Here is an 18,182-nt window from a genome sequence, read left to right on the forward strand (position 1 = left end):
GACGAGGGGGGACCTCATTGAAGTACAGAATAGTGAGAGGTCTGGGTAGAGCGGATGTGAGGATGTTTCCACTGGCGGGAGAGTCTAGGACTGGAGGTGACACAATAAACAATGGACAAGAACATAAAATAACCCTCTCGCTGCGCCACCTGCAGAGATGTATGTGACTGGTTTGTCCTAATTGTTTGATAAAAAGGGGAACTGGTGTAACAATGACGTAATGACACACACACTTGTTGGATAATGCAAAATGTAAGAGGGAGTGAATGGTTTTGGTCACCGTGTCTCCACCCCGGGTCTATATAAAGCCCACATTTGGAGGCAGAGCAACATCAGATGCCGCTACACCGGCCGGGGTAGAGGAACAAGACAAGCGGTGAGTTGGAGATAACACGACTTCAATGGGTTAATTTCTCTGAAGTAATGAATTGTCGGGGCCGTGAGAGACGTCGGACGTTTGCCAACAGGTAACAAACAGTTACACAAAAAAGCTGGAGAAACTCAGCGGGTGCAGCAGCATCTATGGAGCGAAGGAAATAGGCAACGTTTCGGGCCGAAACCCTTCTTCAGACAGTTGCTAACAAACAGTTGCTGACAACTGTCCCGAGAAACCGGTTTCCACTTGGAGGGAAAAAAAACTTCACACTCACTCAGCCCGAAGGAAACGTGGTCTCCACAGATGTTGCCTGAGCTCTGGTCCTGCAGCGCCCGACCTGTGTAGATTTCCCTTTCTCACGCACCATGCTGCTGCTATGCCTGACATTGCTGCTCGTCTCATCACTGTGACGCCCTGATCTCCCACCACCTTCACCCCCTGACCCTCACCCTCTCTCCCCCCTGACCCTACCCCTCTTCCCTACCCCTCTTCCTCCCTCTCTCCCCCTCCCCGACCCTGTTGTCCACTGACCCCCCCCCCCAACCTCTCTCTCCCCCTCCCCGACCCTTTTGTTGGGGACTGTTGTTGTACATGTCGCTCAATTAAATTGACTCTTGACTCGCTCACACTCTCCCTCTCGCTTTAACCAGTTGTTCGCCGGCCATCGACCAAGGCTCAAGTTCGGGGGGTTTGGTGAGGCGCTAAGACAATAGCGGATGGGATCACACAGCAGTATCTCACAGAAGTCACCCGCCAGCGGTAAGAACTCGGAGAGATCTTTGCAAAGACGGTGGGATGGATGGATGGATGGATGGGGGCTTTAAACTTCCTGCTGATTAATGAGGAGGAGATGGGGGAGAGGGGGGAGCAGAGGGAGGGAGAAGGATGTGGAAAGAGAGAGGGAGGGGGAGATGGTAGAGGGGAGGAATGGGATAGGGGGAGAGGGAGGTGGGAAGAGGAAAGGGGGAGGAGAGGGAGGGCTGGGGAGATGACCCCGCATGGTCCCAGCTGTTGGTGTAACAGCTCACTGACCCGGTAACGAGGCAGGAAGCCAATGATGACATTCTCGGGGGTGGAGGGGGTCAAAACGGATTTTAAACAATGAAATTGCGTTACTTTGAGGTCGCAATCGAGCGAAAGACGAACAGTTTTTGTCGATTGAATATTGAAGGCATCCAATAAATTGCTCTGGAATTTGAAAGTTAATTTTGCGAATGTAGTCGGCAGTGGATGTTGGTGCGTGTGTATGTGTGACAGAAGGTGGGGGGGTATAGAGAGACAGGAATACAGCACAGAAACAGACCACCCAGGACCTCCCATCTACAGTGCCCTCCGTCATTTATTTATTTGCCTCTGTACCCAACAATTTGTGATTTGTAATGTAGAAAAAAAAAATCACACGTGGTTAAAGTGTACATTGTCAGATTTTATTAAAGGCCATTTTTATACATTTTGGTTTCACCAGCTGTAATGGCTTTTAAATGTTGTGAGAGCGCCCCTCAACTACCCCTTTTGGCAGCTAGTTCCATACACCCACCACCCTCTGTTTGAAAAAGTTGCCCCTCGGGTTCCTATTAAAATCTTTCCCCTCTCACCTTAAACCCATGTTACATAGATACAATGCATTTCGTTGTCTCTGTACTGTACACTGACAATGACAATTAAATTGAATCTGAATCTGAATACAATAGACAATAGGTGCAGGAGGAGGCCATTCGGCCCCTCGAGCCAGCACCGCCATTCAATGTGGTCATGGCTGATCATCCCCAATCAGTACCCCGTTCTTGCCGTCTCCCCATATCCCTTGATTCTGCTAGCCCCAAGAGCTCTATCTAACTCTTTTGAATGCATCCAGTGAATTGGCCTCCACTGCCTTCTGAGGCAGAGAATTCCACAAATTCAAAACCCTCTGTGTGAAAACGTTTTTCCTCATCTCAGTTCTAAATGACCTACCCCTTATTCTTAAACTGCAACCCCTGGTTCTGGACTCCCCCAACATCGGGAACATGCTTCCTGCCTCTAGTGTGTCCAAACCCTTAATAATTTTATATGTTTCTATTATATCCCCTCTCATCATTCTAAATTCCAGTAAATACAAGCTGTGGTCCCAGCACAGAGCCTTGCAGCACCTTATGAATCACTGCCTGCTATTCTGAAAGGGATCTGTTAATCCCCACTTTGTTTCCTGTCTGCCAACCAATTTTCTATCCATGTCAAACCCAATCCACAATACCATGTGCTCTAATTTTGCCCACTAATCTCCTGTGTGGGGACCTTTTCAAAGATCTTTCTGAAAGTCCAGGTGCACTACATCCACTGGCTCTTTCTCTCTCTCTCTCCCTTGCCTATTTTACTTGTTACTGGTCTTGATTCCTGTATTTTGGGTAATAGACTGTGCATTCATCCTATCTATCCCCCTTGTGCATGCTTACAAGATTGCCCGTCATCATTCTGTGCTCCAAGGAGTGAAGTCATGGCTTGCTCAACCTCTCCCTGTAGCTCAGGACATCATGTCCTGGCAACATCCCAGTAAATCGTCTCTGCATTCTTTACAACTGAACGGCACCCTTCCTTTTGGAGGGTGTCCAAAACAGAACATAATACTCCAGATGGGACCTCAAGAGACAGTGCAAGTAATCCAGTCCTAGCCTTTATCTGGAGAGTTTCAAGAAAGAGTTAAAGGTTCAAAGGGTATTTATTGTCACCAGTACAAAATAAGGATCAGGGATATTTGATTAACCATACAGCCTAAAAACTAAAAAAAGCAACAAGACATACAACTACATGAAAGTTAACATAAACATCCACCACAGCAGATTCCCCACATTCCCCACTGTGATGGAAGGCAATAAAGTCTCATCTTCTTCCCTCCTTTTTTTTCCGTGGTCGGGGAAGTCCACGGTTGGGGCGATCAAAGCTCCTGCAGCTTAGAGCTCCCGAAGTTGGTCCCTAACCAAGGGACCACGAGCTCCATGATCCAAGGTCGATCCCCAGCAAGAGGCCGCCAGCTCCACGATGTTAGGCCGCAGTGCGGACGGAGATACGATACGATAAATGTCGCATCTCCGTCGAGGAAAGAGATGAAAAAAAGTTTCCCCCCACACAACACAAAACTAAAGATTCCTCGGTAAAACCTATTGTGTAGCGATAATATCCTTAGTCGTACGGTTAAGGAAATGTTCTCCAGTTTACATAATGTTTCCCGGTTTGAGCTGCATTAATGCCAGGCCTTTTGTCTTTCCTCAAAAGTGGACAAATGTGATTTCAAGAGGTACGACGAAAGGGATCGCTTTAGGATGATCAGAAATATGAACCATGAGATTCTCCGGGTGTATGCCGATGGAACGCCATACCCGACGGCCGAATTTGCGCAGCGACCAGTCCCAAGGTCACAAGCAGGTTTGTATTTTTTCTTATCGTACATTATTCACCTGCCGATGAGGTGCATTCCAGAAGGAATGCGGTGATGCATTCAAGTGACTATAAAACAGAAGGACGGATCCCCCCTCGTTCGCTCCTTCCTATCAGCTAATCAATGCTATCTGCAAGACTATCTATCTTTTCTATGCAGCTATCTGCAATTAGGGGAGTGCTGGAAATTATTTGGCAAACTTCAGTTCCATTGGGTGCATGGTCCGTGGGGGATCACACCCGACCCAACGGGTCTGCCTTGGTCTAGTTTTGATTCTGTTGACTGCCGCTGCTCCTTCCTATCAGCTTCCAACACACTTCAATACAAAGTTGCAAGACAGGAACACTCTGAACTTTTCACCTCAATGGGATATCACAGCAAGTGCTTCAACGGGAGGGGGAGGGCCAATTGGTCTTGCAATTGGAACTGCTGCAGCGGGCAGGGGAGGTGCAATTGGAATTTTTTTTCAATCCACTGCTGAGGGAGGCAGGGGAGTGCTGGAATCTAACATTTGGGAACGGGTTCTGTTCCGTTGGAGGAGACGGGTGAATGGTGGAATATTGAGTTGCGGGATCACACCATTGGGGGGGGAGCAGACCCAACGGGTCTGCACTTGGTGTACATATAAAGATCTATCTATCCAATTCATCCACCCTCACTGCTCTTTTCCCAAAAATGAAAAAAAAATCATGCATTTAACTAATTTAATTTTGAAAGTAATTATTGCTTCTGTCTGCAACTTTCAGGTAAAGTCTCTAGATTACATGATGGACGATTGGCATAACCTCTCCCTATCTGTTTGATTGTATCTCTCACAGCCCACCGATGGTTGTCCATGCATCTCATTTAGTGCTGACTCATGAGTGACACAGTTAAGAAGGAACTGCAGATGCTGCAAAAATCGAAGGTAGAGAAAAATGGAGAAACTCAGCGGGTGAGGCAGCATCTATGGAGCGAAGGAAATAGAGTCGAGACCCTAAACGTCACCTATTCCTTCACTCCATAGATGCTGCCTCACCCGCTGAGTTTCTCCAGCATTTTTCACTACCCATGTGTGACACGAGCTGGTATTAACTCAAGCATTGTTTTCACCACAGACATTTCTTGCAACAAACCATCTTTGTCTCTGGCTGCAGTCTGAACCCAAATCACTCACAATCCTTTCATTGATTTCAAACCTTCGTTTGCCTTGCCTTATCTCTGTTACTTCATGCAACCCTGGAGTTCATTTGGGACCTTATTTAGTTATTAAATAGAAAAAAATCTTGCTATTGAGGGAGTGCAGCGTAGGTTTACAAGGTTAATTCCCGGGATGGCGGGACTGTCATATGCTTAGAGAATGGAGCAGCTGGGCTTGTACACTCTGGAATTTAGAAGGAGAGGGGATCTCATTGAAACATATAAGATTGTTAAGGGTTTGGACATGCTAGAGGCAGGAAACATGTTCCCAATGTTGGGGGAGTCCAGAACCAGGGGCCACAGTTTAAGAATAAGGAATAAGCCATTTAGAACGGAGACGAGGAAACTCTTTTTCTTACAGAGAGTGGTGAGTCTGTGGGATTCTCTGCCTCAGAGGGCGGTGGAGGCCGGTTCTCTGGATGCTTTCAAGAGGGAGCTAGATAGGGCTCTTAAAGATAAGTATGTATTGTCTTAAAGTTGTATTGATGACAGAGGCCTGCATTATGACTATCGCACAGCTGCACAGTGATGAAAGAGCAAGTGAGTCATTCTGGAGAGGAACTTCTCTCTGCTCAGAGCAGGCCTAGCGTGCTGAGCGATGCTGAACCGGTCTACACTGACGGGAAAGGAGATAGGCCACAGCCTCAAGTTATGGGCATGCACGTCTCAAAAGATCTGTCACAAAGAAAGCTCATCAACACCTCTACTTTCTGAGATGACTGTATGCCACCGAATGCTCTTCTCGAATGTCTACAGGTTTAGCTTGGTTTAGAGATACAGCACAAAAACAAGCCCTTCGCCCCACCGAGTCCGCGCCGACCAGCGATCCCCGCACATTAACACTGTCCCACACCGGAGATCCCGGAGAAAACCTACGGAAGCCACGGGTTCGGTGGGCGGCGCGACTCTCGTCAGCAGCGGCCTCTGCAGCCCGTCTGCGTTTTTATTATTTTTTGTCTGTGTTTTTTATGTAGTTTTTGTTATTTTTTTTGGGGTTGGGTGTGTGTGTGGGGGGGGGGGGGGGGGGGGGGGGGTGGGAGGGAGGGGGTAACTTTTAATCTCTCCCTGCACGGGAGACCCGACCTTTTCTTTGTCGGGTCTCCGTTGTCGTTGGGGCTGCAACGAGGAGCGGCCTCCAACAGGAGAAGACCGGGGGCTCTGGTGCTGACGACTCACCTCACCTCACCGTCGCGGAGCTGGCCGAGTCCGGAGCGGGTGGAGCGGTGGTGGAGCGCTGCTGCTGCTGCGGCCCGACCTCCGGAGATTCGGAGGCTGCAACTGCGGGTCTGGCGGACGGCGGCACCGGGAGCCCGCGGGTCACTGGAGGGAGACCGCTTTTCAGGGCTCCCGCAACGCGACTTCTCCCGCCCGAGTTGCGGGGTTGAAGAGCTCCTGGAGCGGGGCTTTACAGCACCGCCCCGCGCGGCTTGGAATGGCCGCGGGACTCTGCGAGCGCACGCCGGGGGCTCTAACACCAAGACCCGGTGTGCGACCTTGCACCACCCGGCGTGGCTTTAATGGCCGCGGGACAATCGCCATCGCCAGCCGGGGGCTTTGACTTTGACATCGGGGGGGGGGGGGGGGGTGCAGGGGGGCAGTGGAGAGATAAGTTTTTTTTTTTGGCCTTCCATCACAACTCCACCGCTGCACCACCGTGCCACCCTGATGATAGATGATATACAGAGATCTGAGGAAGAACATCTTCATGCAGAGAATGGTTCCAACCTCGGATTTATTGACTGCAAGGATGGTGCAAGATTGGGATAGGCACACAGAGCTTAAACAAGTAGCTGGGCCAGTGGGGTGACGGAGCTTTAGAAAACAGAACAGCAGTTGTCACAAGTTGCCATAAACTTGGGGAAATTGAAGAATCACAACAATCATATGTTCTAAATTATTAAGCAGTGTCTGTAACTTTGTGACTTTAAATAATTCTAACACCTATTATGTTCATTTTCAACAGATAAAGATGGCGTCGAGTTTAACATGAGATGGTATAAAAGAAAAAATAATATACAGAGGCCCAATGGCATCCCGGTCGTCTTCCAGATTAAGGTCAACGGGTCGGACTATCACTTGTGTTGCCCTAAGGAAGGAACGAGACTGATGTTTAAGGTAATTCCAATGCATTTAGCAGACCTCATACAGCAAAATGACCATATAACCATATAACAATTACAGCACGGAAACAGGCCATCTCGGCCCTACAAGTCCATGTCGAACAAATTTTTTTCCCCTTAGTCCCACCTGCCTGCACTCGTACCATAACCCTCCATTCCCTTCTCATCCATATGCCTATCCAATTTATTTTTAAATGATACCAATGAACCTGCCTCCACCACTTCCACTGGGAGCTCATTCCACACCGCTACCACTCTCTGCGTAAAGAAGTTCCCCCTCATATTACCCCTAAACTTCTGTCCCTTAATTCTGAAGTCAAAATGTCCTTCATTTTATTGGTACTTCTAAGTAATGTTATCAAAGAAAATTCGATACCATCAAAACAGGCCAGCAGATAAATTGATGTCCAAGGGCATTGGGCCCAGGAAGGTGAATAAACAGCCAGTAATACAGGGGCAAGATTGCACTAGAGTACAGAATTACAATCCTCCTTAGATTGGACGTTACACAACTAAATACGGTAGCATTGTTGCATAGAGGTGTCTTGAAGTTCATATTCATAGCTCAAAGGTGCAGCACAAGTGGATAGGGTGGTAAACGAGGCACAAGGGGTGTCATTGCAAGGGGCATTGAGTTGGGAAGTCATGAAGCAACTGTATCGGAGGAGGTGTACCAGACTGCTGCTTGATGAGGAGGGGTTCAGCAACAGAGAGAGGTTGGATGGACTTTGATTTCTCTGGATTATCAGAGGAAGAGAGAAGACTTGATAGATGTATATAAAATGAAGAGAGGCAAAGATAGGGTAGACAGTCGGAACCTTCCCCCCAACCCCCTCCCAAAGGGTTGAAATGCCCACCACTAAAGGGCGCAGACGAAAGGTGTGAGGGGGAAGGTTTATTGGAGATGTGAAGGACAATTTTTGTGTAAGGGTTTGAAACGGGTGGTGGAGGCAGATACGAGATTGGTGTTTAAGAGGCTCTTGGACAGGCACATGGAAGTGAAGGAAATAGAGGGGCAGATAAGATCAGCTTAACTTGGCAGTGTGTTCAGCACCAACATTGTGGGCCAAAGGGCCTCTTCCTTTGCTGCATGAAGCCAAATGCACTAACTTGGTTTACTCCAGCATCAAGCTGCAAACTCAACCAGTCAGTTTGCATATTATTTATTGTGGAAAATTGGGATTTGATGTCATTTTAAACCAAAAGAAAGAAAATATTACCCAAAACATTAAGTAATGACTACAATGTACTTTATAATGGGCTGGTTAATGGATTAAGCATGCACCCTGATATGTACAAGCAAATCAACAAGCAAATCTGTGAATATATTGCCCAGGTACATGTAGATAAATGCAATTAGATAGAAGTGAAACCTTATGCCCCTGTCCCACTTAGGAAACCTGAACGGAAACCTCTGGAGACTTTGCGCCCCACCCAAGGTTTCCGTGCGGTTCCCGGAGGTTGCAGGTGGTTGCCGGAGGTTGCAGGTGGTGGAAGCAGGTAGGGAGACTGACAAAAACCTCCGGGAACCGCACGGAAACCTTGGGTGGGGCACAAAGTCTCCAGAGGTTTCCTAAGTGGGACAGGGGCATTACCCCAAGTAAAATGGAAACCAAACTGAGATTATAATCAGATCAGCCAATCCTAGACTCAGAGTGTTACAGCATGGAAACAGGTGTGCCCTCGGCCCAGCTTACCCACACAGGCCAACATGTCCCAGCAAGACTAGTCCCACCTGACTGCGCTTGGCCCATATCACAATGTTGGTGCTTAATAGGATGCTAAATTAAACTGACATATCTGCGCATACATGATTCATATCACTCTGTCCCCTACACTTCCATGTGCCTGTCCATATAAATCACTTATTAAATGGCAGGGTAGATTAGAAAGACTGGCCAACTCTTGCATCTAATTTACACGCATTTATTTGTACAATTGGCATTGGAAATTATAGTTCACTTTCTCATTTGTATTTTGTAAACTTTTTTTCACGGTGATTCTGGAGACTATCGGGGTAAGGTAGTCTTAGTTTAGAGATATAGCGCAGAAACAGGCCCTTCGGCCCACCGAGTCTGCACTGCCCTGCACATTAACACTATCCTACACACACTTGGAACGATTTACAATTTTACCAAGCCAATTAACCTACTAACCTGTACGTCTCTTGGAGTGTGGGAGGAAACTGTAGATCTCGGAGAAAACCCACGCTGTCACAAGGAGAACCCAACGAAGTTGAACCTTAAAGAAATTGTTCCTTCATTCACTGTAACAACAAAATTCACTGGTGTGTCATACAAGTTCAACTAGTCATTTTTAATGTGGTGACCACAACGCATTGTGGTTTAGGTGAGTTCAGAGAGTTGGCCTGGAAACAGGCCCTTCGGCCCACCAAATCCATGTTGACCATTGGTCATCCTCACACTGGTTCCATGCTATCCCACTTTCACATCCTACACACTAGGGACAATTTACAGAGGCCAACTGACCTACAAACCTGCCCGTCTTTGGAACATGGGAAGAATGTGGGCCTAATCTGAGGAAAGACATTCTTGCCATAGAGGGAGTACAGAGAAGGTTCACCAGACTGATTCCTGGGATGGCAGGACTTTCATATGAAGAAAGACTGGATAGACTCGGCTTGAACTCACTGGAATTTAGAAGATTGAGGGGGGGGGGAATCTTATAGAAACTTACAAAATTCTTAAGGGGTTGGGCAGGCTAGATGCAGGAAGATTGCTCCCGATGTTGGGGAAGTCACAGGGGTCACAGTTTGAGGATAAGAGGGAAATCTTTTAGGACCGAGATGAGAAAAACATTTTTCACACAGAGAGTGGTGAATCTGTGGAATTCTCTGCCACAATATGTAGTTGAGGCCACAGTTCATTGGCTATATTTAAGAGGGAGTTAGATGTGGCCCTTGTGGCTAAAGGGATCAGGGGGTATGGAGAGAAGGCAGGTACGGGATACCGAGTTGGATGATCAGCCATGATCATATTGAATGGCGGTGCAGGCTCGAATGGCCTACTCCTGCACCTATTTTCTATGTTTCTATGAAACCAGAGCACCCGGAGGAAACCCACGCAGTCACAGGGAGAACGTGCACAGACAGCACCCATAGTTGAGATCAAACACGGGTGTGAAGTCCTGTGAGGCAGCAGCTCTAGCGTCTGCTGCTCCTTATCTGGGTATTATTTTTCTTTTGTATCTTCGGTTTAGATTTCTTCCTCATAATGACCTGCAGTTGATACTTGTACCACACGATGGCGATGGCAAGCACCTAGGTGCCCAACATTACCCACTGTCTGTGGAACATTCACAGGGGGACCTACAGCACAAATCATTGTGTTTTCATGTTATCTTCTTACCTTTGTCCTCTCATTTCTTTACCTTCACCCGATTTGACGTTAATTTGTAAGAAGGAACTGCAGATGCAAATGTTTAAACCGAAGATAGACACAAAATGCTGGAGTAACTCAGCGGGACAGGTAGCATCTCTGGAGAGAAGGAATGGGCGACATTTCGGGTCGAGACCCTTCTTCAGAGATGTTGCCTGTCCCTTTGAGTTACTCCAGCTTTTTGCGTCTATCTTTGACTTTAATTTGTCTCTTTCACAACCCACAAATTGTTTAGATAAACTAGTGAGTCTATAATTGTCAAGTCTTCTAATGTTTTAGCAGATTCCCCGCTTGAAAGGGATTTGATTTATCTACCCTGAAATGATGAACTGGATTCACTCAGACCAAACACTTCTTTTCCACCTTTTATTTTCTCTTCCTTTTATTTTGGCAGATAAGTCTTCAGCAGTTTTAGTCTTTACCAGGTGACAAACCGGCTGCCAACCGGGTCTGTAGACAATCAGTCCTGCTTGCCTTTTCTGGCTATCGCGACAGTGTTTTCGGACAGTCCATTTGATTTACTGTTCAAGTTTTGCCACCCGCAAGTCGTTTCCGTCTTCTTCACTGGCTTCTGGTGCTGTGTGCCCTTTTGACCCCCGGGCAGAACTCGGCAAGCTGGGGTTGCGCCCACTTTAATCACTGTCTCGTGATTTTAATGTAGCATTTCTCAGCACCTGTTTTTTTCACTTCAGTTTGACTTGACAATAATTGACCACATCCTCAATGCACAGTTTCCTCAAAGTTATAAAATATATAAATATATCATTAGCTGAGTTCAAGCCAAGTGGGCAGTGAAGCATCTCCAATAGTAGATAGTAGCTCACCACTGCTCTCTGGTTGTTTTTAGAACGGTTCCGTTGCTATTGAACCATCCTACCAACAACTAAAGAGCAGTCTTGAGCTTATTGGAGCTCCTCGGACTATCTTGATCGGGGCCTTACTTTGCACTAAACATGGCATATTGTTAAAGCAGGGAGATTATGAATGACAATAGACAATAGGTGCAGTAGTAGGCCATTTGGCCCTTCGAGCCAGCACCGCCATTCAATGTGATCATGGCTGATCATCCCCAATCAGTACCCCGTTCCTGCCTTCTCCCCATATCCCCTGACTCCGCTATTTGTAAGAGCCCTATCTAGCTCTCTCTTGAAAGCATCCAGAGAACCGGCCTCCACCACCCTCTGAGGCAGAGAATTCCACAGACTCACAACTCTCTGAGAAAAAGTGTTTCCTCGTCTCCGTTCTAAATGGCTTACTCCTTATTCTTAAACTGTGTGGCCCCTGGTTCTGGACCCCCCAACATCGGGAACATGTTTCATGCCTCTCGCGTGTCCAAGCCCTTAACAATCTTATATGTTTCGATGAGATCCCCTCTCATCCTTCTAAACTAAACTGTTTGGCAGAATACTTATAACTTATCCAAGCTGATGGCTACCATGAATGAATGAATGACACTGTATGTCATTATGGGCAGAGCACCAAGGCAAATTCCTTGTATGTGAATACTTGGCTAATAAATTCATTCATACATTATTCATTCATCATGTCATATTCTTTATATGAACAATCTCCATAGCAAGAGAGTGATCTTTGGTGCATAAGAACACTGTGGATGGCTCAATTGTTAATCATGTACTGAGTTTCGCTAACTGGTCAGCAGATAAAAGCTTTTCACTGTACCCAATAATACACAATAAACTAAACTCGTTTTGGTCTGCAAGATTCTAAACAGAAATTCTCTTGTTTACAGGAAGGCGAAGCTCCAGCTAAAGTTAAACAGAATATGAACATTATCTTTTTCCAGCAGTATTTAGATGGACAATATCACAAGTTTGAATCTGCATGGGCACAGGGATGGTTCTTGTGCACCAAAGATCACACTCTTGCTATGAAGACTGCTGATGGGACGGACGAAATGATAGCCATCGGCTTGGATACGTTATAAGATCCTTCTACCCTGTCAAATATTCATCATAATTCTCACTTGAATTAACATTCCCAGTTAATTTATAGCACAGAAACTGCTCTCCTCAAAGTCCTCAACGACCTCCTCACCTCTGCTGACACCAGCTCCCTCAACATCCGCCATGTCATTAAAACCTCCTTCTTCCATCTCCGCAACATCGCCAAACTCAGACCCTCTCTGACACCTCCCGCTGCTGAAAGACTCATCCATGCCTTCATCTCCTCCCGACTGGACTACTGCAACTCGCTTCTCCTTGGCATCAGCTCCACCTACATCAACCGACTCCAACTGGTCCAGAACGCAGCCGCCCGACTCATCACCCACACCAAATCCTGGCATCACATCACTCCAGTCCTCAAACAACTTCACTGGCTTCCCATCTCCCACCGGATCACCTACAAAATCCTGATCCTCACCTACAAAGCCCTCCACCATCTGGCCCCCCCATATCTCACTGACCTCCTCTCCCCCTACCAACCCTCAGATCCACATCTGTCACTCTGTACTCAGTCATTTGATTCTGCGGCTGGCACTGGCCACTTTAATAACTGGCACTGGCCACTCAAATCAGCTGCCCCAGACATTTTTATGATTGGATTATTGTATTTTAACGTTGTGATTTACCTGCTTTTAACTATTTATACTGTTCCATCAGGGACTGGATTGTTTTTAGTGTTATTATGTGTGAAATGTTTTAAATTTCATGCGATGATTATTCCCTGGGAAACGTCTTTTCATTTTGCACCGTACAACTGTTGCTTGCAAGATGACAATAAAGGTTGATTGATTGATCAGCCGGTCTCCTCTCCATCCACAAGTCCAACCTCCGCAGTTTTGGGGACAGAGCCTTCTCCAGGGCAGCTCCCAGGCTCTGGAACTCCCTCCCCCAACTGATCCGCAATTCCGTGTCCCTCACCATCTTCCAGTCCCACCTCAAGACTCATCTCTTCACCTCTGCCTATCCTTAGCCCCCACGTCCCCCTCCCTTTCCATATGTGCATTAATTGCCTCGTATTGTGTTTTGTATTGAATTCTGTCTTTACTTTGTGTACAAGTCATGTCTCTACTATTTATTTCATTCCCCTTACATGTTTTTCCTCTACCTGCTAAATTTTTTGTAAGGTGTCCTTGAGACTCTTGAAAGGCGCCCATAAATAAAATTTATTATTATTATTATTATTATTAATTTAAACGAATGACGCACTTTCAGAGAAGCCATGGTCAGTTCACTCTGTCTCTCACAATTTAATGATCTTTAATCAAATCTCCCCTCAGCTACGAGAAGATTGTCAAAGACTGATGACACAAACATCAAGTTATTAAAAGCAGAGGCTCAGACCATTATTGAAGTCTGGGCTGAGAAGTGATTCCACTTCATACCGCTGGGGTGTAAACTACCCAAGCGAAATATGGCTCTGACGAAGGATCTCGACCTGAAACCTCACCTATTTCCTTCTCTCCATAGATGCTGCCTCACCTGCTGGGTTTTTCCAGCATTTTTGTCGACAAGTGAAATATGAGGAGCTGTTCCTCCAATTTGTGCTGGGACTGACTCTGACAATGGAGGAGGCCCAGGACAGAAAGGCCAGACAGTATGGGAGGGGGAGTTAAAGTGTTTAGCAACCAGGAGATTAGGCCGACTGAGCAGAGGCTTCAGCAAAACGATCGCCAAACCTGCCTGCACCCCAGTGGTATGAACATTGACTTCTCTAACTTCAAGTAGCCCTGGCTTTCCCTCTTTCTCCATTCCCTCCCAGTCTTACTGTCTCCAACTATCTCTCTCTCTACTGCCCACTCCCCTGACATCAGTCTGAAGGAAAGCTGTAGGCCCAGATGGTATATCTGGGCCAGTACTAAAGTCTTGTGCTAATGAGCTAGCTCCAGTGTTCACCACAATGTTCAACCTCTCCCTGGCCAAGTCCGTGGTCCCTGCCTGCTTCAAGAGATCCACTATTGTCCCAGTGCCTAAGAATGCCTCTCCAGCCTGCTTGAACGACTGGTGGCTCTCAACTCGGGGGTTATGAAATGCTTTGAGAGGCTGATCAAGGACTACATCTGCGCCTTCCTCCTTCGCACAATGGATCCGCTGTAGTTCACATACAGTTCAAACAGATCCATGCATGATGCCATCTCCCAGGTTTTGCACACCATTCTTTCTCACCATGACTTTTAAAAAAAAATGTAAATACTATTTCTGTTTGGTTGTTTTGCACAAGCACTGCCACTTTCTGTACATCATTCAAAGGCACAGCATTTCCTTCCATTCATTGCTACGCAGACAATACACACCTGAAGCCCAAAAACGATCAAATCTGCTTAACATTATCCGCTGCCTCGAGGGTATAAAGTGTTGGATGGCCCAGAACTTCCTCCAACTAAACGAGAGTAAGTCTGAGGTCATCCTTCTCAGCCCCTCGCACTCAATCAAAATGATAGCAGGCAACCTTGGAAGCCTTACCCCACTACTCAAACCTCACGTCAAAAACCTTGGCATATTTGACTCAGCATTGAAATTTGACAAACAAGTAAAAGCTAGCTTCTTCCAGCTTCAGACGACAGCTAAAATAAAACAATTCCTCGAAAAGATCATCCACACATTTATCTCCTCCCGCCTAGATTACTGCAACTCCCTTTACACTGGCATCAGCCAATCTTCCCTGTCCCGCCTGCAACTGATCCAAAACGCCGCAGCGAGACTCCTGACGGGCACCCGAAAAAGGGACCACATCACCCCGATCCTGGCCTCTCTCCACTGGCTCCCAGTGCGGTTCTGAATAAATTTCAAGAACCTCCCTTATGTCTACAAAGCCTTCAATGGGCTCGCCCCCACCTACATCAAAAGTCTGCTTACCCACCGCACCACCTCCAGGTCCCTCAGATCGGCCGACTTGGGGTTACTGAACATCCCGCGGTCCAGGCATAAGCTCAGGGGTGACCACGCCTTTGCGGTTGCAGCTCCTAGACTGTGGAACAGCATCCCCCTTCCCATCAGAGCTGCCCCCTCCATCGACTCTCAAGTCAAGACTTAAAACTCATCTTTACTCTCAAGCCATTCTTGACGTCCTCTGAGGGAGGGCTATATGTATGTATTTATGTATGTACTTAATCTATGAACCAATACCTCCATCTTAAAGCACTTTGGCCAACGAGAGTTGTTTTTTAAATCTGCTATACAAATAAAAGTGACTTGACTTGATCTTGTTTATGTATGTGTATGTGACAAATAAAGTTGACTTGAAGGATCTCGACAAAATGGACTAAAAACGTTGCTTTCGATTTTCCCTTTAAAAATCAAATAATGACAACAAATGATTTCCATGGGTCAAGCACATATCTCCTTCCTCTCCTATTATTCTGTTCTTTGAACCATGAGAGCAGTCTATCAGGATGTTGGCTTCTCAAAATATCAGCAGAGAATGAAGTTTCTGGCTGATAACTGTTCACAACCAGTAACAGCAACATAATTCACAATTTCGGGATTTACTGCAGGGCTTTGATCCACACATGGGTTTAGTCCCCTGGGATTCCTCTCATGGCAGTCTGCATCATTATTTTCCTTAAAGGCAGTCTTTGCTTCTGTCTTTCTGACTTGTCATCGATAGCAGTAAACTTTCCCCAGTGAGGGCAACACGGTAGCACAGCTGTCGAGTTCCTGCTTTACAGCACCAGACACCCGGGTTCGGGCAAAGGAAATCTGCAAATTCTAAATGACAATCCCGTCAAATCTCCCAAGGTGCATAATTCCAATTCAACATGAAGATGAAACAGACAGCCCTTCACGTTCTGAAGGAGGCGAGAACTTACCCAAGAGCATCAAGAGATGAGTGTAAACAGAAGCTGCAGAAAGGAAACGGATGGGGAACGTCCAGCACAACCCGAAATAAATCCTGAACACTAACTTTAAAAAATTGCCCAATTCCTTGATATTATTGTTTCAAGGTTGAATCACTACACAATTCAAGAATTTAGGAAGGAACTGCAGATGCTGGTTTAAACCGAAGATAGACACAAAAAGCTGGAGTAACACAGCGAGCCGGACAGCATCTATGGGAAAAAAGAATAGGTGATGTTTCAGGTTGAGACCCTTCTTCTCCAGCTTGGAGAAGTCGTCACTTTTAATTATATAGTACATTTAAAAAACAACTCTCGTTGGCCAAAGTGCTCTACATTGGTGGAGGTACTAACGTTTGAGAAGGGTCTCAAACTAAAACGTCACCTATTCCTTTTCTTCAGAGATGTTGTCTGACCCGCTGAGTTACTCCAGTTTTTTTTGTGTCTATCGACAACTAAAACTCATGGATTTTGACAAAAGTGATGAGACCACTACAATCCCACTGTCCACTTCACCCACGTCCACTTACCACACCAGTTCACAGGTGATTTCCGGGCACGTCACCACATTTTTGTTCGTACGTTGCCTGTATAATAATGAAAGTTTCCCGCTAGTGGTCATGACTAGCCCAGAGAGAAACAAAGCAGCATCATTGTTTTACAATATACTTTTAATCATCTTAAAGATTACATTTTTTTTTTTTTTAAAGTCTTTTTACATTGGAATGTTGTCATATTCCCTCATACATTTTACAGGGTTACAAAATCTGCTTCGATCATTTTTCATCCAAATCAAGGAACAAAAAAAAGGAAAAGAAAAAAAAAATTTCACTTCACCTGGAAAACTAATTCAACAAAAAAAGAGTCTAAAAAGATAATTACAGCCAACGAGGCAATACAATAGGGGGACAAGTGGAGCTGTGGTTCACATACGTGATGCTGTAGATGCAATCAAATGTCATCCCTCCCACCCCTCCCCTTTGAAAACAAAGACGTATTTACTTGTTGATTAATTAAAGTATTAATATCAAACTCTTTTTGTGATCCGAGAATAGTCAGCATGTTTGGACAACAGATAATAAACCACATCGGTCTGCAAGCACTCCGAATCTTTCCCCTATACACCGGGCAATTCTATTTTTGAATTTTGCAGTCTATGTTCTTGTGTGCACCTGCTCTTGTGTCTTCTGGATACTTCTTGTGTTGGTGTTACTGTATCTCGTATTTGTCAACCAAGAACATGGTTTCCAGGGAGAACCTCACAGGACTGTTGCTCTCAACATGATTTATTCCGCTCACCTATAGACACAAGGATATAAGCTGTTATCCACAACATTCTCTCCATTTCTTCCAAAAACAAAACATAAACAAAAATTTTTTATTTTTTTTAAAATCAGACAATAATCTAGCTTCTGGTTACTTCAGCTAGGACTCTTCAGCTTCAGTCTGCAGGCAGCAAATCACAAGGACAATCACTGTAATCTCACACAAAAAATACCACCTTTGGACAGTGAAACTGTGAAAATTCATGCAGATAATTTTTTATTGGGGAGGGTTCAAGTTCCAGAAATAGACACTAATCTTAAACTTATTACATTATGGTTAATATTTGGTTTTAAGATCACTTGATATTGTGGTGACTGCATGGCATTCAATTTGTTGCATCCAAAATATTTGCTCCATGGGATGAGGAGATCACTACCTTTTGTTGCCCATTCTCAAGTGTTGGGTCCAGACTGCACTTGAGAGTTGAGTTGATGTCATTGGGGCCGGGGTACAGTCACAAAGGATGGTAGACTCTGTTCTCTAAAAAGGTAATGGGTGGACTGGATGCTTTTTACATCAAGCATTGTCACCAATGAGAAAAGGTATTGATCTAAATTTGTACTCAACAGCGGAG

The 18,182-nt window shown here is 45.8% G+C and overlaps 2 protein-coding genes across 2 annotated transcripts in view; one reads left to right on the forward strand and one right to left on the reverse strand.

The window, feature by feature from the left end:
• On the forward strand, window positions 1–17,147 carry LOC129712263 (interleukin-18-like). The gene is made up of 5 exons (XM_055660556.1): window positions 1–376; window positions 1,027–1,135; window positions 3,626–3,775; window positions 6,931–7,082; window positions 12,236–17,147. The coding sequence occupies exons 2-5, from the start codon at window positions 1,093–1,095 to the stop codon at window positions 12,428–12,430; spliced, it is 540 nt and encodes a 179-aa protein (XP_055516531.1). The 5' UTR covers window positions 1–376; window positions 1,027–1,092; the 3' UTR covers window positions 12,431–17,147.
• The window catches only part of LOC129712262 (coatomer subunit delta), a 21,321-nt gene continuing 20,074 nt past the window's right edge, over window positions 16,936–18,182 (reverse strand). Inside the window, exon 10 of the mRNA XM_055660554.1 lies at window positions 16,936–17,581. Within this exon, the coding sequence (XP_055516529.1) occupies window positions 17,492–17,581 (90 nt within the window). The 3' untranslated portion in view covers window positions 16,936–17,491. The remainder of the gene's footprint in view (window positions 17,582–18,182) is intronic.

Source organism: Leucoraja erinacea, chromosome 32 (genome assembly GCF_028641065.1).
Source record: "Leucoraja erinacea ecotype New England chromosome 32, Leri_hhj_1, whole genome shotgun sequence".
NCBI lineage: Eukaryota > Metazoa > Chordata > Chondrichthyes > Rajiformes > Rajidae > Leucoraja > Leucoraja erinaceus.

What these genes read in the sequence shown, in the direction of transcription:
- LOC129712263 (XM_055660556.1), top strand. Translation starts at nt 1,093, where the DNA reads ATGGGATCACACAGCAGTATCTCACAGAAGTCACCCGCCAGCG. An exon ending in AGTCCCAAGGTCACAAGCAG is followed by an intron (nt 3,776 to 6,930) that starts GTTTGTATTTTT and finishes CATTTTCAACAG; the next exon opens with ATAAAGATGGCGTCGAGTTT. An exon ending in GAACGAGACTGATGTTTAAG is followed by an intron (nt 7,083 to 12,235) that starts GTAATTCCAATG and finishes TCTTGTTTACAG; the next exon opens with GAAGGCGAAGCTCCAGCTAA.